A 21,338-nucleotide genomic window follows, 5' to 3' on the forward strand; every position below is an offset into this window, starting at 1 on the left:
AGCGCCGAAGCCGTCGTGGCTCACAGTTCACAAGGCTTGTGACCGCTCACAAGTCCTTCTGACTCTCAGTCCCCGCCCCCCTCCAGTACTCTAACCCTCTCACCCCAGGAGGCTGGGCAGAGGGCGTGCACCCTCCATGTTCCCCGCTCCTGCAATGCTTCACTAATGCAGAGACTGGAATCTGGGGTTAATAAATGGGTAAATGTCAAGGAAAAAAAAAAAGGATCTCAGAGGTTTGGTCTTCAGACGGAGAAGGCAGCTCCAGCCAGGGGCAGCCGGGGAACACCGATTCTGATGACGCTGCCTGGTTCATTGGGGGAAGGACCTGGAGTAACTGAGTGACCAGTCATTTCTGGAAAGATAAAGAATCCCTTTCTCTCTGAAGGGCCAGCCTGGAAACGAGCCTCAGCAAGTTCAGGGGAGCCCCGATTTTGTAGAAACGCGTTTGTCTATGCCTCACACGCCAACGGAACTGCTTTCTCCTCAGATAAAGGAAATCTCAAGGCGAGCTCTGAATGTTATTGGTCTTTCATATCCTACACGCTAACTGATGGTGAGCTCACATCTGCAGTGCAAAAATTCAACAGGACAGGTAGGCAAGCCCCACTCACACACATCCAGCCCACACATGGTTCTACAGCCTCGCTGAGCCTCAAACCCACTCAGGTCACCTGCTAAAAATGACACACCTTCAGGGGCTTCCATCAAGATTTTTATTTACCCAAACTAGACAAACACCCCAGATAATGCTGGCATGGACGTTCTGCGGTAGACTGTGGTCCCTGTTTCACAGTTCCTTCCGTCCTACACCCCCAAGACCGGGCCCTCCTGAGCACGTGCTTAGTTAAAAGGCTGGTGGGTTGCAGCTCGGGCTCCTGGGAGCCCACCTCCATCATGAAAACTGCGGGGCCCAGGAAATGGCGTCTCCTTCGGTCTGAGTCCCCGAATGAGAAGAAAGGAGAAGCAGACCCAAGCCAAACAGAAGCCTGCAGACAGACCCAGCTGAGCCTCGGCCACCCTCGGCCACCCTCGGCCACCCTCGGCCCACAGCAGTCAGCAAACACCGGGTGCTGTAAGCCGGAGTTACAGGGCTGGCTCTGGTGGGGCATTCTTGCCATCAAAGAGAGCTGACTCGCCACCGGGGCTCTGTGTCCAAAGCCGCAGCCACAGTGACCGCTGTCCGGGTCAAACACCTCGCACTCGCACCCCTCGGCCACCACCTCTGATGGCCAGAGCCCCCACTCCTGCCACCGTCCAGACTCCCCTGGAGATGGTCGCCCGGCCTCCTGGCAGCACACTCCTGTCACTCACGGAAAGCCGGCCCGCTGCTTTTGCCCCAGGGGACGGACTGTCAGCTCGAGGCCCGAAGCCACATTTCCCACCAACACAGCCCCTGGAAGTGACAACGGGCCTGACACTGAGTCTAACTAACACACATGCGTACTCCACTCACACAGGCAGTGGACACAGTGCCATTCTCCTCCTTCATGAATCAGAAACACAGGCAGTCCCCATGGATTGCAGGCCTTGTCTCCGAGCTCAGGCCGGTTTCCATGACAACCAGAATGGTAACAGCCAGATCTCAGGCATTCAGGAAATCCTCCCTGAGGGACTGAGTACCTGGTGCTAAAATAACACACCTCTGCATGACCCCAGGGGCCCGAAGGGCCTTCCAGTGGCCTAAGGGAGAAGGCTCCGGCGGAGACTGCACCAGTCTACACCCCCTGCATGTCTCCCGTCTCCGTTCTCACCTGATACACAGCAGTCTGGATGGAAGTCCACCGCCTTTAAGAAAATCACATTCCTGCCTGACCTGTGGTGGCGCAGTGGACAAGTGTCGACCTGGAATGCTGAGGTCGCCGGTTCAAAACCCTGCTCTTGTCTGGTCAAGGCACATATGGGAGGTGACGCTTCCTGCTCCTCCCCCTCCCCTCCCCCATTCTCTCTCTCTCTCTCTCTCTCTTTCTTTCTCTCTCTCTCTCCTCTCTAAAATGAATAAAAAGAAAAAAAAACCCAAAAATGAAAATCACATTCCTGAATGCCAGGTGTCAGCTCCGCATGACATGGGTTTCCAGTTTCAATTCTCAAGTCCCCTTAAGAAGTGGGTGTGACTGCTACAAATGCGGAACCTCAGAGAAGCAAAGCCACCTGCTTGAGGTCACACAGCCAGGAGATGGAGGAGACACATCTGAACCTACTTCCCCCCGGGACCTGCAGAGTGTCAGCCCAGCGCCCCCTGGTGGTTATTTTATGCCAGTGTTCTTTCCCCCTCACTGTCCCGGGTTAATGAGCCTCAGCTCTGTCCTCCGCCAAATGGGGATAAGTGAGCACAGACCGCACCTGTTTAGCTACTTATCCGGTACATTCCCAGTGGATTGTTGCAATTGTGGCCAGAGGGGAGTAAGGCAGATTGAAGGACTCTCCAGAGGTATGATTAAACGTGAGACCATTCACCTAATAAACATTGAGCACACCCCTGTGCGCCAGGGGCTTTCACCCTTTACTATCTCATTGGTCTGCTGGTTCAGGACACGGGGGCCCAGGCCAGACTGCCTGGGTTCTGATCCGGCCCCACCCTGACTAACCCTGTGCCGCAGGCAAGCCCGCCTCTCTGTGCTCCAGCCTCCCTCCTGCAACGCCCAGGGCTGTTCCGGAAGTTACATAAACTCACAGCTTAGAACAGTGCCTGATTCATTTCACGTCCTTGCAACCTGGGGCGGATAAATCAGTCAGATGCTCACTTCCATCCTCAACGTCTCTCGAACCCCTCACACCCCAAACCCCACTGGAAGCCCGCGACCTTTCTGAAACACAGATGCAGCATGCCAGGCCCCGCCTCAATCCCCCTCACCCGCTTGTCCCCCCGTGTAGGACAAAGTACACTCTCTTGGCTATTCTGGGCTTGACCGCCTCCCCCCCCAGCCCTGTGCTACCATTCTGGTCTACTCACACAGCACACTGACTCCCTACACCACACTGCCTCTCCCCCCCCCCCCGGGCTACCATTCTGGTCTACTCACACAGCACACTGACTCCCTACACCACACTGCCTCCCCCCCACCCCCGTGCTACCATTCTGCTCTACTCACACAGCACACTGACTCCCTACACCACACTGCCTCCCCCCCCCCTGTGCTACCATTCTGCTCTACTCACACAGCATACTGACTCCCTACATCACACTGCCTCCCCCCCCGTGCTACCATTCTGCTCTACTCACACAGCACACTGACTCCCTACACCACACTGCCTCCCCCCCCCGTGCTACCATTCTGCTCTACTCACACAGCACACTGACTCCCTACATCACACTGCCTCCCCCCCCCGTGCTACCATTCTGCTCTACTCACACAGCATACTGACTCCCTACATCACACTGCCTCCCCCCCTGCTACCATTCTGCTCTACTCACACAGCACACTGACTCCCTACACCGCACTGCCTCCCCCCCCGTGCTACCATTCTGCTCTACTCACACAGCATACTGACTCCCTACATCACACTGCCTCCCCCCCCCCGTGCTACCATTCTGCTCTACTCACACAGCACACTGACTCCCTACACCACACTGCCTCCCCCCCTGCTACCATTCTGCTCTACTCACACAGCACACTGACTCCCTACACCGCACTGCCTCCCCCCCCCCGTGCTACCATTCTGCTCTACTCACACAGCACACTGACTCCCTACATCACACTGCCTCCCCCCCCCGTGCTACCATTCTGCTCTACTCACACAGCACACTGACTCCCTACACCGCACTGCCTCCCCCCCCGTGCTACCATTCTGCTCTACTCACACAGCACACTGACTCCCTACACCACACTGCCTCCCCCCCCCGCTACCATTCTGCTCTACTCACACAGCACACTGACTCCCTACACCGCACTGCCTCCCCCCTCCCCGTGCTACCATTCTGCTCTACTCACACAGCACACTGACTCCCTACATCACACTGCCTCCCCCCCCCCGTGCTACCATTCTGCTCTACTCACACAGCATACTGACTCCCTACATCACACTGCCTCCCCCCCCCGTGCTACCATTCTGCTCTACTCACACAGCACACTGACTCCCTACACCACACTGCCTCCCCCCCTGCTAACATTCTGCTCTACTCACACAGCACACTGACTCCCTACACTGCACTGCCTCCCCCCCGTGCTACCATTCTGCTCTACTCACACAGCACACTGACTCCCTACATCACACTGCCTCCCCCCCCCCGTGCTACCATTCTGCTCTACTCACACAGCACACTGACTCCCTACACCGCACTGCCTCCCCCCCCCGTGCTACCATTCTGCTCTACTCACACAGCACACTGACTCCCTACACCGCACTGCCTCCCCCCCCGTGCTACCATTCTGCTCTACTCACACAGCACACTGACTCCCTACACCGCACTGCCTCCCCCCCCCGTGCTACCATTCTGCTCTACTCACACAGCACACTGACTCCCTACACCGCACTGCCTCCCCCCCCGTGCTACCATTCTGCTCTACTCACACAGCATACTGACTCCCTACATCACACTGCCTCCCCCCCCCCGTGCTACCATTCTGCTCTACTCACACAGCACACTGACTCCCTACACCACACTGCCTCCCCCCCTGCTAACATTCTGCTCTACTCACACAGCACACTGACTCCCTACACCACACTGCCTCCCCCCCCGCTACCATTCTGCTCTACTCACACAGCACACTGACTCCCTACATCACACTGCCTCCCCCCCCCGTGCTACCATTCTGCTCTACTCACACAGCACACTGACTCCCTACATCACACTGCCTCCCCCCCTGCTACCATTCTGCTCTACTCACACAGCACACTGACTCCCTACACCGCACTGCCTCCCCCGCGTGCTACCATTCTGCTCTACTCACACAGCACACTGACTCCCTACACCGCACTGCCTCCCCCGCGTGCTACCATTCTGCTCTACTCACACAGCACACTGACTCCCTACACCACACTGCCTCCCCCCCCCGCTACCATTCTGCTCTACTCACACAGCACACTGACTCCCTACATCACACTGCCTCCCCCCCCCGTGCTACCATTCTGCTCTACTCACACAGCACACTGACTCCCTACACCACACTGCCTCCCCCCCCTGCTAACATTCTGCTCTACTCACACAGCACACTGACTCCCTACATCACACTGCCTCCCCCCCCCGTGCTACCATTCTGCTCTACTCACACAGCACACTGACTCCCTACACTGCACTGCCTCCCCCCCCGTGCTACCATTCTGCTCTACTCACACAGCACACTGACTCCCTACATCACACTGCCTCCCCCCCCGTGCTACCATTCTGCTCTACTCACACAGCACACTGACTCCCTACACCGCACTGCCTCCCCCCCCCCCGTGCTACCATTCTGCTCTACTCACACAGCACACTGACTCCCTACACCGCACTGCCTCCCCCGCCCCGTGCTACCATTCTGCTCTACTCACACAGCACACTGACTCCCTACATCACACTGCCTCCCCCCCCGTGCTACCATTCTGCTCTACTCACACAGCACACTGACTCCCTACATCACACTGCCTCCCCCCCCGTGCTACCATTCTGCTCTACTCACACAGCATACTGACTCCCTACATCACACTGCCTCCCCCCCCGTGCTACCATTCTGCTCTACTCACACAGCACACTGACTCCCTACATCACACTGCCTCCCCCCCCCGTGCTACCATTCTACTCTACTCACACAGCACACTGACTCCCTACACTGCACTGCCTCCCCCCCCGTGCTACCATTCTGCTCTACTCACACAGCACACTGACTCCCTACACCACACTGCCTCCCCCCCTGCTACCATTCTGCTCTACTCACACAGCACACTGACTCCCTACACCGCACTGCCTCCCCCCCCCCGTGCTACCATTCTGCTCTACTCACACAGCACACTGACTCCCTACACCGCACTGCCTCCCCCCCCGTGCTACCATTCTGCTCTACTCACACAGCACACTGACTCCCTACACCACACTGCCTCCCCCCCCCGCTACCATTCTGCTCTACTCACACAGCACACTGACTCCCTACACCGCACTGCCTCCCCCCCCCCCGTGCTACCATTCTGCTCTACTCACACAGCACACTGACTCCCTACACCACACTGCCTCCCCCCCCCCCGCTACCATTCTGCTCTACTCACACAGCACACTGACTCCCTACACCACACTGCCACACCCCTGTGCCCTCCTCCGGCCCTCTTCCTACAGCCTGGATTTCTTGGCACACCTGCCGTGCCCACTGACTCCCAGCCCACCTAGTCAGGCACAGTGTCCGGACTCCAGGAATCTGCTATCTCCCCCTGCAGTCCCCACAGCATGAGGCCTGCACCCCTGGGTAACGCTGTGTTCTGAATTCATGACACTTGCTCTACCAGCTCATTTTTATATATGTGTCTTTTCTATGTGAGATCTTTCATACCAGAGACTATACTTCTGCCCCATACAGCTTCTGAGCAGAGTGACCTGGGGCAAGATACTGAACCTCTGTCAGTTTCCTCATCAGTCAGTGGAACTAATCAAAGCCCCTAACTTGCAGGACTAATTAATATAATACATATAAGCTCTTGATATGCTGAATAACAGCCTATGAAATCCAGTGTTTTATGCCACATGTCTGTGTCTGGAAGTTTCCTTTGCTTTTATCAGCTCCCCAAAAGAGTCTATGATCCTGGAACATTTTTAACCCAGTTTAAAAGGTGCTCAGTAGTTAAGTTTTATTTTGGATACATTTCATCCCTCATGCCCGGAAACCAAGGAAAGAAAAATCCAAACATGGTGTCTGGAAGTTGTGCTCGACAAGGAATAAATGACTGGGCCGTTTTGGAGAAAAGAATACCCAGGTCACTGTGAAGTATCTTCCAGAGCCTGCCAGGGAATATCAGTGCAGAAGAGGAAGCCCTGAAAATCCTGAGGGCAAAAGTGGGGCAAAGGCAGATGTTCACGCCACACACAGAAAGTTTTTCTAACAGCAGAGCTGCCAAGAGTAAGGCAGGCTACTGTGTAAAGAGGTGATCTCCCCATTACTGGAGGTATGCAAGAAGAAGGTTTGGAATGCCTATGCTAGAGAGAAGACTGGCGAGGAATAGAAGCAATGGACACGTTTTGGCCTCCTTACATGCACAAACACAAAAAAACACATAATTTAGAAGGTTGCTTTCCACTTTGAAGTTGTATAAATCAAACATTTGCTGAGATTAGGGCTTAAGTATCTATAAACATGGTCAAAAGGAAATGCAGCACAATTTGGGGACCGGTACAGAACCTTCCCCACACAGCCATCTGTTTGCTCCACGTCTTTCTCCAACAGATCCGTGGAGTCTCCCCATGGAAATGACTCTACATTCTGACACCAGGTGGTTACCCAGTGAGGGTCCCGGGGAGGTGTGGCCTACAATGACCCAACCTGTATACAGAAGGCTCTTATTGTAAAAGCTTTCTTTTCAGTGTGAAAGGCAATGGAGCCCATTCATGAACCCGATCCACCCTTTTCCCACTGCTAAAGTACTACCAGGAGATTTTGTTTGCTCCCAAAACCTTCATGCCACCCTCATCTCCCTCTGGGTAGGGAGCCACCTAGATGCTAAATGTACGAATAGGTCATTAACTAAGGAAAGTCAGATTCGGGGGTGATGAAGACCTCACTCAGCAGAGAAGCCCAGTTTGCCATCCGGGTCTTCATTCATCCGTTCACACAGTGCGGAGTCCCTGCTGTGTGTCACCAGGGTGCGAGGGTGCTCCTGGGGACATGCCAAGGAGAATCAGGCATTGCCCCAGCCCTCTGAGTGCTCCCAGTCAAGCCTACAGACCGAAGTTAACACAGTGAGGGTGCTCGCCATTCCAGCTCCGGGAGGAGGGGTTCTCGCTCTGTAGAAAACGGACACAGCTTACACAGAGGCCCCGGGCCAGAAAGGGGGAGCCTGGTCAGGGAGAACGTTCCAGGTGCCCGGGGAACAGGCCTGAGGAAGGGAGTGAGGAGCTGCACCCTCACATGCCCACGGCCACCTGTCTTCCTTTTCAGCTGCTCGTTTTCTAGAGCAGCCACTCTGCAAAGCATCCTGGACCCCATGCCACCTCCCAGCCAGCAACCCCAGTGCAGAGCCCTCATTTCCCCGAGCAAAGCACTGTGTGGGCATGGCCTCTCTCTGGGGCAGTGAATCTGAACCGTCCTCTGTTCGGGACATACTAACAAACACAGGAGTCTCCCCCCCCCCCTGCACACACACCCCTTATTCGAGGTTTCACTTTCTGAGGTTTCAGTTTCCCGTGACCAGCTGCAACCCAAAAGTATTAAATGAGAAATTTTAGAAATAAGCGATTCCTAAGTTTTAAGTCGTGCGCCCGTTTAGTTAACTGAGTTGTCTCGGCATGGCAGGGCTTGCGGTCAAGTCGCCCTTCTTGTGTTTAACCATGGCCTCAAAGCTCAAGAGTGGCGATCTGGATACGCCACAGAGAAGCTGTGAGTGTGTGTACGTATGAGAAGAACAGTATCAGTAGGGCTCAGCGCTATCTGTGGTTTTCAGCAGCCATCAGGGGTCCTGGAATGTGTTACCTCCCGCAGATGAGAGGAGACGACTGGGATATAAACATCTGTAGGATCTGTAGCATTCCTAAAGAGATCAAAGACCTAAAACAACACCAGACAGGTCAGTCATCGACACTACACCGGCCCTACAGCAGTGTGACTGTCGGTCTCAAGGGGCCTTTAGTACAAACGCCTTGATTGGCACCTCCTTCCTCTTCAGCACCATGGCGCTGTCCACTGCCTGGACTCTCCCAGATCAGGGGTCACCTGGGACATTCCCCTTCCAGAGCAAGGGCTATCTTTTACACACACACACACACACACACATCAGACGCCCTGCGACACCATTCTTCTTGTGAGTGCTCAGGGCTCCAACTCATAGCTGTTACCAGAACAATCTGTAGACTGGGTTGTAGCAAACATACACTTGAAATGCTGGTCAAAATTCTTAGCAGCACACCTGCTGAGGATTTTCTCAGGTGCACCCCTGCGTTCACAGCCCACGGGGATGGACTGTCTTGCCTGGTTCCATCTTTGGGTATATGAGTCCCTAACCTCTGTCTCTGGCCCTTGCCACTTCTTCCCATTCCACCCGATTTCGCCAGACAGGACAGATCACTGCCGGCACCTCAAACCCTTCATGTGAAAAGGCAGGGGGATAAACTGGGTGACTGTGGACAGGCCGGATGCCGCCCTCAGGAGAGGCATCGCAGGCCTCACGCTTTGTGCGTCTGTGTGCATATTAGGATAACTGCTCCCGTCCGATGCGACTCTCACTTGATCTCTTTCTTCCCTGCTCCTCTTTCCCGTTTGATCTAAAATGCACGCACACATTTACACACCATACGGTCACAGATACACACTCACCTGCACTCACACACTAGATTATACAAATACATATACACACAGAAGTGCATTTTAACACACGCGCACACAGGGATTTCAAGTCAGACAGTGATGTTCTTAGCAGGCAGGCCAGCCTGTCCATCCCTCCCCGCTGGACTCTGGGCTCCTCATTCCTCCGTAGGACACGGCCACAGAACACACATGCCCTGAGTCTCCACGGGCCTCAGTTTCTTCCTTGGGGGGAGAAAAGGACGCCATCGCCAGGCTGCCTTCCTCACAGGGGGGAGGCTGTGGGATTCCTGTCGAATGCTGGAATACTCTGCAGGATCACAAATGGCCAGTCCTCGTCAAGTTTTATTCTTGATAATGATCATTCTTAGCCACCACGGTGGACACTCTGGTCTCCCCCTGGGGTGGGGTGGGGAGCCTCTGTGGGACCAGGAGCTTCTGCAAGGCCAGGAAGTCGTGTGCCTTTGTTTGCCCAGAGCCACGCCCCGGACGCTCTACTCACTTAACTGCCACATAAGGCACAAGCAACAGCTTCTGCTAAGTTAATCCCCAGCTGTGCCATTAATTTTTTAAAAAGCCACACATGAAACAGAGCCTTATAAATATTTTAAATGGTCCTTAGGGGGCTGGAGCTAAGTGTTTCTGCTCTTTCCTTCTCCTCTATTGGGCTACTTTCTTATCTCAGGAAAAGGCGGAGGTGGAAAAAAAAAAAGAGGGAAAAGACACCACAATCCTAATCAGCACGAGCAAGAACGTTTGGTGATTCAGCCGTCCCCCTGCCTGTGCCTACACGGTGCCCCGCCTGGGATATCCCTTCTCCTCTGTGCAAGTGTCCACTCTCCTGCTTCTCATTCACTGGCCAAGCTGGCCTTGTCCCCCTTGTTCAGAGGAGAAAGCTGAGGCTCACAGGGGCACAGACTGACCCAACATCAAGCATGCGGGACTTCAGGACGTAGCTCAGAGCTGAACCTTGGTCCTTTTTCAAGCCCCTGGGTCCATAAGCCGCACCCGCCCTGGCTGCCTGCATCTGAGCCATCTCCAGGGTTTGCTGGAGCTGCACGGACAAGCTACATGTGGACGCAGAGGCAGGGCTCCTGCCGCGCTGACGTGGCTCCACACTTGTTTGCCTCTGGGTCCCCCTCTTCCCTCCCCTGCTCCAGGTCTAGGCAGGGTGTCCCTGCTGTGTCTCCTCCAGCCTCCTGTTCTTCCCCTTATAACAACCCTTACACCTGGCTGCGGTTTCAGGCTGAAACGTCAGTCTCCGCTACACTCTGGGAAGGGAAGGATAAGAACACCTCATTCCCACTCTGCCTGACACCCAGCCCGGTGCCTGACATGGACCAGGGGCTTTCACTAACGTTAACTCACCAAATGAGGACCACTGAACAGAGCAAGAAAGCCACCAGCCCCACCCATCCATGGAGAGGTGTTCCTGTCCCTGTCCCAATGTGCACACTGCCAACAACAGGTCCGGAGGAGCCCAGGGGCCCAGGAAGGAGCGCCAGCCAAGGCCATCCTGCCTGGCTTGTTGTTTCTTCTTCAGACCACACATCCTTCTGGCCGGGATGGGCTATGCGTGCCCGTTGGGACACGAATGCCTCCTCGAGGGCCTCTCCCTCCGGAACCAGAACCGAGTGTCATTTTCAGCCTCTCTTCTCCCCAGGCTACTGAAGCCTTCAGACCCCCTCTTACACACGGGTCAGGCCGACCACTCGCTTCACACAAGAACCAGAGCCAGCAGTCCGGAAGCCCCTACTGTGTGCCTAACACTCACTAAGCGCTCGGCCGGGGTCCTCTGGGATGCTCAGGGTCCTGTAAAGTGGCCAGTGTTGGGCCCACTTTGGATACCTGAGCACAGAGGCTCAAAGAGGCCGCAGAGAAGGATTTACACGCAGATCACCTGGAGCAAAAGCCCGGCCAGGTCACCTCCACTGCAGAGGGCCACGGCGGAAAGTCAGGGTGACCCCACCACTGTGCCCACTGAGATCTGTACAATGGTGGGGGCGCCATTCCCTCAAGAACTGCCTTGAAGGCCACCTAGCTAAACTGGGTCCTGAGAGGGGCACACACCTGCCACGAGCCACAGCCACCAGGGGACATAGTCACTGCCTCATTCCACCCCATCCCCAGCCTCAGTACCCCTGGGAGAGTAGGGTTAGAAAATCCCAAGCAAGTGACCTGCACATAGAAACATCCCAGACTCACCTACCACTAGGCCGAGCCTGAAGCAAGCGCACTCCTATTAAGACATTGTCACCATGTCTCCGTGACTCAGAGGGCAGGGATGAGGGATGGGTAAGAGGTGGTCCCCAACCCCAGGAGTCATACCTTAGCATAGGAAGTCAGCAAAAGTCTGCTGACAAGACCTGAGCTGGGCCCAGGAGGGAGTGTCTTCGGGAAGATTGAGCCCAGAGCCCGGCAGGGTGCAGGGCAGCTCTAGGTAGACAGGGGGCCCAGCTCCCTTCCAGCCCTCCTCTCCCCTGCATCCCCAGCCAGTGCTTCAGCTTCTGGCTTTATGAGAACAATGCCTCCCTCAAAGGACCTATTGAAAAGACTCAATAAAACCAGGTCTGCAATGTGCTGGGCAGGCGGGTGGGAAGGATCAGCTTCCTCCTCCTGCCCAAGGCCGCCTCCTGCAGGTGTCCCAGGCCACCCCTGAACCTGGATTTTGGATAAATGAGGGTGGTGGGTCTCCTCTGTCCTCAAACCTCAGGCATCACCCTCTAGCATTCCATCGCCCAGAGTCCTGCCCCCCTGACCCTGGCAGCTGGCACCCACCGTCCTATGCCCCCTCCCTCGGCCCCACACCCCTAGGGACTGGTCTGGCCCCACTCCGGTTCCAGGCAGGCCATGGGGTAGGGGGCAGGTCTGCAGGCAGGGAAGCCTTCTGCTCCCCACCCACAGACAAAGCTTGAAGACCAGGGATTCTTTGTTTCCGGCCACACCCAGGGACACGGGCCTGCTCAGCCCCCACCTCCATCCCCACGCCCGGTGTTAACCCTTCCAGGGCCACGGCCAACAGTGCTGCCCCCTTGCAGTATTTTCAGCTGCGGCCAGGAATGGGAGGACCCCTCCATCATGGCGCTGCCTCTAGGTCCAGACTTAACCCCCTCCCCACGGGCAGGGAGTGGGAGTTGGCGGTCGATATTTGTTCCTTTCTCTGTCGTGGAAGAAACTCGGTTGAGAGGTGCAAGAGCCGGCGGGTGCGAGGGCGCGGAAGCGGGGCGCAGTTCCGAGACCCGAGTGGGGGCGGGGGAGGGGGGGTCGGACCGCGCCCCTCCCTCTTTTGTTCAGCTCTGCAGCCTCCCGGTCCACGCCACCTAGCACATCCCTTGGGGGAGGGGGCTGCAAGCCCAGGGACCCGAGGCTCCAGCCCCGCCCCGCCACGCGGGACTCCCCCCACCCATTGTCCCCAAAGGCTGGGGGAAGGGGCTGCAATGAGAGACCAGCCCCGCCCCGCCCGCTGCGTGGCAGAAAGCCTGGGGGCCGCCCCTGCCGTCCCCGGAGGATCCCGACCCTGGCGGTGACCACCCCCACCCCACACAGAGCAGCGGGCGGGGCGGGGGCGGCTTACCGTGATGTGCGGGATGCTCTTCTTGCCCTGGTAAGACATGGCCCCTCCGGCGCCCTCAGCCCGGCCCGTGGACCTGGGGGCTGTCTTTCGCTCTCTCGGGCTCTCTCTCGGTCACGCTCCCCGCGGGCGCGGCGACAAGGCCCGGAAGGGATGGACAGAAGGACGGAGGTCCGGCGCCCGCGGCTGCCGACGCGCCCGCTGCCCCGGCTCTCGGCCCCGCGCCGCCGCTCCGGCTGCAGCACCGCCCGGCTCCGCGGGGGGCGGGGAGAGGGAGGGCCGGGGCGGGAGGAGGGCGCTGCGGACTGGCAGCTCCTCCCGGCGGCGGCGCGGCGCCGAGCCCGATTCGCTCTTCCCGGATGGAACCAGGAAGCGCTTCCCTTCCGATCTCCCCCACTCCGCCCCCCACCACACCCCCCAGGCGCCCAGCCTGGCGGACCCCCGCCCCGCGCAAACGCCCTCGGCTGGGCCCCAGCCTCGCTCTCGCTACCGGGAAGGGCTGGTTCGCAGGGCTCTTTTTATAAAGCCAAAGACGGCCTTCCGATGCGCAGGCGGAGCTGGTGGGCCTCCACGAACAGCTGCTCGGGGGAGGGCGTGTGGCCGGGTGCCCAGGACTCGCCCAAGCTGCTGGAGCTCTCACGCCCTCCAGGACCAGGATCAGTGACCGCCCCCCTCCTGCCTCTTACCCGCATTCCCTTCGTCCCCACGCACTCCCTCAACAGACCAAGTACTTCCCCATCTCCACCTCCAGGCCTTTCTTCGGGGTGTACCCTCTCCCTGAATATCCTACCCCAATTTCCCCTGACTCATCTTCAACAGCTTCTCCACAAAGCTCTTCTTCCCTGTCACCCTCCCCATCTCATCAGGGACCCAAGAGACAAGGTCCTACTTAACGGCTGACCTCCTCTGCCCCCTGCATCCGCTGAGCTATCAGTGCCAGGCCACCAGGTCACCAGCACAGTCTTGCCTACCAGACAGCGACTGCTCCCAGGGCCAGGCTATTGATACTAAGGTCCCCACTGCCCCTGAAACAGATTGGGGACAGGAAGAGGAATATGACGTCTTGACTCCCCATGAAGAGTGGACAGTAGCCCCAGGACCCAGAATTGCTCCGAGGCAAGGTGAACAGGAGGCCAGGGCAGGGCTTGATACACTTAATGACAAGGGAGGAGTAAAAGAGGTCAGAGGAAGAAGGGGGGGAGGCCCAGCAAGCCCCTACAACACTGGACAGTGTCCCAGATCTCCAGACAAAATGAAACGCTAACCACCTCTGCTGCTCACTCTGTCTATGAAATCCCCACCTGCGTGTGCTGTAAAAATACCCAAATACCCATCGTATTTACTTTCAAGTTTTCACCATGGGGGGGGGCTGTGCTGGGTGTGATAAAGCAACCCGCCATGCAGGTGGGGGGCCTGCTGCCCTTGCCTTCATCACCACCGGAAAGCCAGTCCTTGCCCCCCCCCCACACACACACAGGAGGCCAGCGATGCCCAGGCCTTAAAATGCAGGTGGGGTTGTAGCTTCGCAAACAAGAAGCAGCTTTGCATTCCAGGAACACAAGACCACAATTTCCCCATTTTTCAGGTGGGCAATTGGGCTTACAGAGGTGAATTATCTCAAATGCAAAGCATATTTGCTGCAGCAGAACAGTATCTGCAAGCCAGGTTCCTGCACACCTGGTCTAGAGCTCCTTCATTCATCCTCTGCTCTGAGCGGCATCCTAAATCCTTGTCCATGACCAGAAATTCTAAGTGAGGGCATTCTCCCTCTCCCTGACACCTACATCCCCTCCCTCAGCATTAAGGCCTAGGTCCCACACACCAGGGAGTCCCCAGGGGTCATTCTGGGCAGGGGAGCGCCAAGGCTGCGGACAAGACCACGTGTGTATAGGGGGAGGGGCACCAGTCCGCCACTGGCCAGACAGCTGCTCCCGAGCAGACTTCCTCGGTACAAAGCCCCGCAGTAGCTCAGCCTGGGGCCTCGGAAAGCGCTGCGCCTGCGCCGCAGAAACTCCTCCCCCCCCCTCCCCTGGAAAGTGCTTTAAGGGTGGGGGGAGGGCCCCGCACCCTCTGCAAAGCGCCGAAGCAACGAGGCCCGCCCCAGAACGGAGCCCTGTGACCGGTCCGCCGGTAGAAAGTAAAACGCTCCCCCTGGGAGACCGCGAGGCCCTCCCGGTCTCCGCAGTCCCGAACCTCGAATGCTTCCGGAGGACCTCCGCGCGCCTGAGGCGCAGCCTTTTGTCCTGTCCCTGAGAAGCCTTGGAGGAAGGGGAGAGAGGGCCGGAGGTCCCGGGCGGTGGGCGGAGGTGTGGGAGAGGCCGCAGAGCCGGCCCAGGCAGAGCCTAGGGGCGATGCTGCGTGGGCACACTGGCCGCAGTTCCACCAGGGACGCGTCTCCAGACAGCTCCCAGTCCTGCACAAAGCACCTCGCCTCCTTGAGAGTCCACCGCGCCTCGAGTGGGAGCCGGAGGAGAATACCACCCTTTTCTCACACACGGGAAAGCTGATGCCCAAGGGGACGAAATGCCGTGGCTAGGAACCCGGGTTCCCCGGCATTGACCTCGGCGTCCCGGTCCGCGGCCCTGCAGCCTCCCTTTGGGGCTCAGAAGCCTGTATCCAAGGCGAGGTCTGCCGCCAGAGAAGCGAGGTGGGCAGGTGGAAAATAAGAAGGGGTAGGAAAAGGGAGACGCTCTCGATGTTGCCTTCCCTCGCCTCCTCCCTCTTCACACCCCCTCAACAGACCGTCCCTTCTGGGGCGCCGCGTTCAGGACCACGGAGAGTTCCCGAGTTATGGGGACAAAGTGGCAACAGGACATGGGGGGGGGGGCAGAAAGAATCGCACCACTGCGCTGTAGCAGTCCAAGGCCTGCCTACCACTACTCATTCAGGAAGCCCACCCAGATTCATGCCCAGATCAGGCTCTGCCTCCTCCTGGCTCACTTCATGCCTCCTTAGGGGGAGAAGGGTTAATAAAAATGATGATGATAATAAAACTCAACAACGAACATTTTTTGAACGGTCACCACCGACTTATTTCTGACAACGAATCTGTCTCCCATTCCGGCCTGGGGTGAGGCTGGGGTGCTGAGCCAGGATCCTAGCACCTACCAGGGATCTGGGACCTGAATGGTGCTAGACATCTTCTTCTGAGCTTTGCTGACAGCTCCTGGTGCTCCAACTTCCGTTTTCCAGACACCTGGCCCTGTCCCTCACTCATATATCCCAAAGCTGTGCCCTCTCTTCATCCATGCCTCCCCCCAGTACCGTGAAGACCTCCAGCTCAAGGGAGGAGAGCCATTGGGTCCAAAGGCTGGCTTCCCCACTTTGGGGGAGGAGGCCACAAGTCAAGGAAGCTAGTGACTGGGGTTCAGATCCCCACTCTGCCTCCAGCTTGCTCGGGAGCACGCTGAGGTGAGCGCTCTTGGCATCGCACTGAGACACAGGGGCGGCCCTCTGGCGATGCCTGTGCTTAGGGCTCAGTGGTTTCCAGTTCAATTTAAATCTTTCACCCAGTCCTTCCCGCAGAAGGCACAGGGAGTGAGGCTTGTTCCAGCTGTAAGCTCACAGACACATCAACGAGCCCGTCCCAGAACCAGGCACATAGTAGGTGCTCCGTAATCGCTAATGACCGAGGGGATAAAGGCATGGGTTAAAGCAGAACGGAGCTGTCCTTTCCATAAAGCCAAGAATGAGGATCTCTGGGATAAATTTATCCCAAAGGTCCCTTTGCGTTTTAAGACTCCATGTGGCAGCTTAGCCAACTTACTTCCCCTCTCAGAACCTGGCTCTCTCTGTGAAAGAGGAGGGGACCTTCTGCCGTCTCACGGACTATGCTGGCCACTGCAGCCCGAGCCGCAGCCACACAGCCTCTCGGAACCTCCTGTACGATGCGGTGGGGGAGGGGCCCTCCGTAGCTCTCCCCAGCCCGGGGCAGCGGCCCCCGCACTCAGGCCTCTCTGCACTGCCCTCGGGCGACCCTACTCCCAGAGGCCCCGAGGGCCCCGCCCCCTCCGTCCGGCCCACGCGAGCCCCGAGGGTACCTGGCCATTGTCCCGGCCGAGTGGCAGGTCGCGAGGCGTGGGGCATCGGATGCGCAGCGCGGGCGGCCGCTCGTCGCGCTCGCCTGGAGAGCTGACGGCCGAGCCCGAGGGCTCGCTCACGTCGCTGGCCGTGTCCTCGCTGCCGCCGGGTCCCGGCAGGCCGACGGCGTCCGGCCGGCCAGCACTGCGCGGCGTGCGCGCCGAGCCGCGGCGGCCCACGCTGTACGCGTCGAAGTCGATGGTCTTGTTCTCGTAGGCGCCCTCCACCGCGGCGAACATGCCGCCGTACTTCTGGCGCGGGGTCTGCGCCGCGCTGCCCGGCCGCGCCAGGTACACGGGCAGGTCGTCCTCCGTGTTCCACGCGCGCCGCCGGTCCGCCATCCCGGTCCGAGGCCGGCCGGCCGCCCGCGCTCCCGCCCGCCCGCGTTCCTCGCCCCCGTCGTGCGCCGCGCTCCGCTTTGGGTGCGGGCCCGCGGCGGCCCAGCGGCGACTGCGGCCCGGGGCGGGGCGCGCGGCGGAGCGGGGCGGGGCCGGGGCGGGGCCTGCGGGCGGCTGGCGGCGAGCGCGGCGGCGGGCTACAAAGGACCGGGAGGCGGGGACCGCGGCGGGGGCGGAGAGGGCCGGTGACGTACCCCAGCCGCAGCGCCGAGGGCGGGCAGCCGAACCGCAGTCCTCCCGCCGCACCCCCACTCCCCGCCCCCAGGCCCAGCGCAGGGCACGAGGAGAGCGAGGGGTGGGAGCCACGTGCAAGCACACTCACAAGCCATACGCAGGTTGGTACTAGCACAATTATGCCATACAAACACGTGAAAGGTTCGCAAACATGCTGGCACACATGAGAGTAGATTATACACACAGGTTCCGTAACACACGCAGGGAAAGACACACATCATAGACAATTTTGCACACACATGCATGCTTACACACATATTCTGAGTCTATTACAAACACACACACACAACAGAAATTCTGTCTCACAATGCCGCACATACACAGCATCACACTGAGATTGGTTGCACAACCGGAGAGACACACATTGGACAGAACATTCGACACACCACGTACCAGGAAGGGTGAAACAGCAGGCCAGGGAGACATGCGAGGGCCGCATTCACTCAGACAGGAGAGGTGCACTCTTGCATCAGAACCAGTGATTCACACCCTGTGTGATGCTCAGTCCTGCAACACCCACACGACAAAGAGATTTTCACACCATCATACTAAAAGCAAACTCACAAGGTGACTCCACCCACACAAACCCCAACAGGACACCCACACACAAATCCACACCAGAATAAGGAATATCGAGAGCTTAAATAGAAACGTTCCAGAAAAAGACACACAGAGAGGTGGATCACCCCCACCTCCCATCCACACACACACAGTCCTGTCAGCCACCCACAGAGAAAATTTATTCCCCATTCCAGGGGCCACCTCTCATGACCCCAGTAGAGCCTAACCCTTGCTGAGCCAGGCGGGGGCTTGTGGCCTGAGGGTCCTAAGCTTCCTCTGACTAGGACCAGGGAGGAAGGCCTGGAGGCCCGGGGTCTCTCCGCTGGGACTCCCCCAACTCCTCTTCAAGGCCAGGAGCAGTGTGCGTCCCCTGGACACCATCCCTCATTTCTCCATCATTGTTATCAGACAGAGGGTCCTGAGAGACTCTGGGGAATTGGTGGTCTCAGCTGCTCTTTCTGGACGGGCAGAATCGTCAGCTGCCAACTCCTTCTGCAGCGTCCAGACACACAGCTTTGGGACTGGTGGGGACAGCAGCCAAGAGCATCAATACCTCCTGGCTCTGTGCCTTCACCCGCAGCTCCCCCACCTCACCCTACCCGGGTGCTAGGAGCTGTTCTTTCAGCACCAGTCGTCCCAGCCTCTCAGAGTCCCAGACAACAGAATTCATGTTCTTTTTGTGGCTGAGATCTGTGGACGGATGACTCTGGAGATATTAGTTCCATGGCTTCAGCTGACGCCCCTCCCCTTGAATTTACTGTTATTTAACCCTGGAGCAGGCTGGTCTGTGCAGTACGTAGGTAGGACTATGTCTCCCCTGGGCAGATGGGGAAACAGGAGGGCAGAAGTGAAGCAGATCTGACGGCCACTTGGCCGGGGTTGGAGCACAGTGGGTATTTAGTAAGTCCCCTTTCTGTGCTTGGGAGAGAAAGTAGTGTGGGGAACACACAAATGAATATTTCCAGAGTCCCCGCCTTCAAGAAGTCGCTATTATATTATAGTAGGAAAGAGAGTGCTAAACGTAAATTAGAACAAAGATTGCTACCACCACCGCGCCTCCATCCACTCTCTTCCACTCGCAACAGCCCCATCCTGGCCTCTTTCCTGTCGTCCCTGGGCACCCTGCACAGATTTGTCACAGATGGTCCTCTTGAGGTCTTCAGGACGCTAGGTTACATTGCAAGTGTTTTCAATTTTTCCCTGAAAACTTCTGTCCCGTGAAATGCGGTTCCCAGCACATTTCCAGGGAGTTTCTTGTTGGAAAATCAGACAGAAACATCTAGAGCGCCATGGATATTCACAGTGACTGAACCTACAGAAATATCGGAGAAGCCAAGAATCTGCATTCGACAGGACTTCTGAGGTCAGTTCTCCCTCCGTGTGCCTGAGTCTGCCCCCTCGACATCCCCAGGAGACTCCCTCTCAGGCTTTGCTTAAATCCCACCGGTGATGGAGACCTCGCTGCTTTACAAGAAAACCCCTTTCCCTTGTGGGAAAGGGCTGGGCAGGGGAAAAGAAAGAACTGTCTTTAGGCAGGAGCGAGAGAGGGTACGAGTTCCCACTTAGCGAGAGCTTGCTAAGTGCTGAGGACCTTGTAGGCACCTGACACACAGTAACTCCCTTAAGCCTGACCGTAACCTTTGCGGTAGGAGCCCTTTATCCTCTTTATTACAGATGAGAAAACTGAGGCTTCGGGGAAATACAGCATGATGCCACTTAAGGGTTAAAACAGTAGTGTAGCCCCGGTTTAACCAGTCTCCTTTACCCTCTCCCAAAGAAGCCGGCAGGGGAGGTCACACTGGGAGAAAGGGGAGAAAGAAATAGACTGGTGTCATCAGGGTAGTCCGGAGCTTTGCGTTAGAATCCTGTCCTCCGTGCCACCGTGGGCAACCAGTCATTCCATATTGATCCGGCACACCTTTCGGGCACCCACCGTGTCTCAGACTCCTGTCACTCCTCATCACACCTCTCTCCTCCCAGGAAGGAGGGGAGCTGAGACTTTTCAAGCGCCTGCCACATGTCTAAGGGCCTTTGTACCCGCGGTTTACTTCTATATGTTACGTTCTGTTTCCACAGCCCACATGGCCGATAGAGCCACCTGTCCCCAGGTGGGGGCGCAGAGGACGACGACAACTTGATGGCCACTGCTCAGTGCACGGCCAGGAAGTGACCGTGCAGGTTCGTCTGAGTCCTTGCTGCAACATCTCCTCATCGCGAGGACAGGAAGGGACTGTCACAGAGAAAGCCGGGAGGGAAACGGAGCCTCGGGTCTACACTGGGAAATGCACACGCTCCCCAGTGTGCAGGGGGACCAAGGGCAGCATAGGCCAACAGAGGGAAGGACCCAGGAAACCGGAGCGCGCCCCCCTCAGGCCAGATGACGCTGCGACCTTCCTGGGACAGCCTGTCCTCCGGCGGCTGCTCTTGGTCCTCCAGGTGGGGAGGTGCTCAGAAGGGAAAGGAAACATGACATTTGGTGAAGGACATGCCAGGCGCCCCTCCTGCCAGACCACAGAGCCTTCCAGGGTGACGGCAGGGAACAGAGAGGGCTGTGTCAGATGGCGGCGGGGAGGGGGGGGCGTGGGCCTGAGAGGCCACTCGGCTCTGAGGCATGTCTCCATCAGGGCCTTATTTTAGGGGGAACAAACAGCAGAAAACTATTTTTTTTAAAACCAGCTGTATGAAAAGAATGTTTTACCAAAAGTGAGGGAAAGGGGATCGTAGTTTATCGTGGGGTGAATAATACACTTAGCAAATCTGTGAGGCAAGTCACGAGTGACAGCACTGCCCTCCTTTCATACCAGATATAAGAGGCGGCTCAGGCAGGCCAACCAGCTGCCTGCAGTTACAGGGCCGGCCGAGAGCAGAGAGACAGTCCAAGTTCGGCATGTTTGACTCTAAAATATCTAGTTGTTGTTTTTTTTTTTTTCTTCTGCCTCCGAGTCAGCCCATAGGGAGCTCCCGGAGGCAGCATCAAGCCCCAGCCCAAAGCTGGTCTCGTCCTAATCCCCAGACCCGGCATGACCAGAGGGGATTTGCCGGGGGGATACAGTTAAGGATCTTGAGGACGGGAGATGACCT

At 57.6% G+C, this 21,338-nt stretch overlaps 1 protein-coding gene across 2 annotated transcripts in view; it reads right to left on the minus strand.

The window, feature by feature from the left end:
- Positions 1-17,490, minus strand: part of CRMP1 (collapsin response mediator protein 1) — a 54,446-nt gene extending 36,956 nt beyond the window's left edge. The window contains exon 1 of one of the 2 annotated variants that reach the window (XM_066278764.1): positions 17,025-17,490. In XM_066278764.1, the coding sequence (XP_066134861.1) occupies positions 17,025-17,405 (381 nt within the window). In that variant the 5' untranslated portion in view covers positions 17,406-17,490. Of the gene's footprint in view, positions 1-12,987; positions 13,250-17,024 lie in introns of those variants that run through there. The other variant, XM_066278765.1, reaches the window with a different exon arrangement.
- Positions 17,491-21,338: the final 3,848 nt, after the last annotated feature.

The sequence above is a fragment of the Saccopteryx bilineata genome, chromosome 5 (genome assembly GCF_036850765.1).
Source record: "Saccopteryx bilineata isolate mSacBil1 chromosome 5, mSacBil1_pri_phased_curated, whole genome shotgun sequence".
Taxonomy (NCBI): Eukaryota; Metazoa; Chordata; class Mammalia; order Chiroptera; family Emballonuridae; genus Saccopteryx; species Saccopteryx bilineata.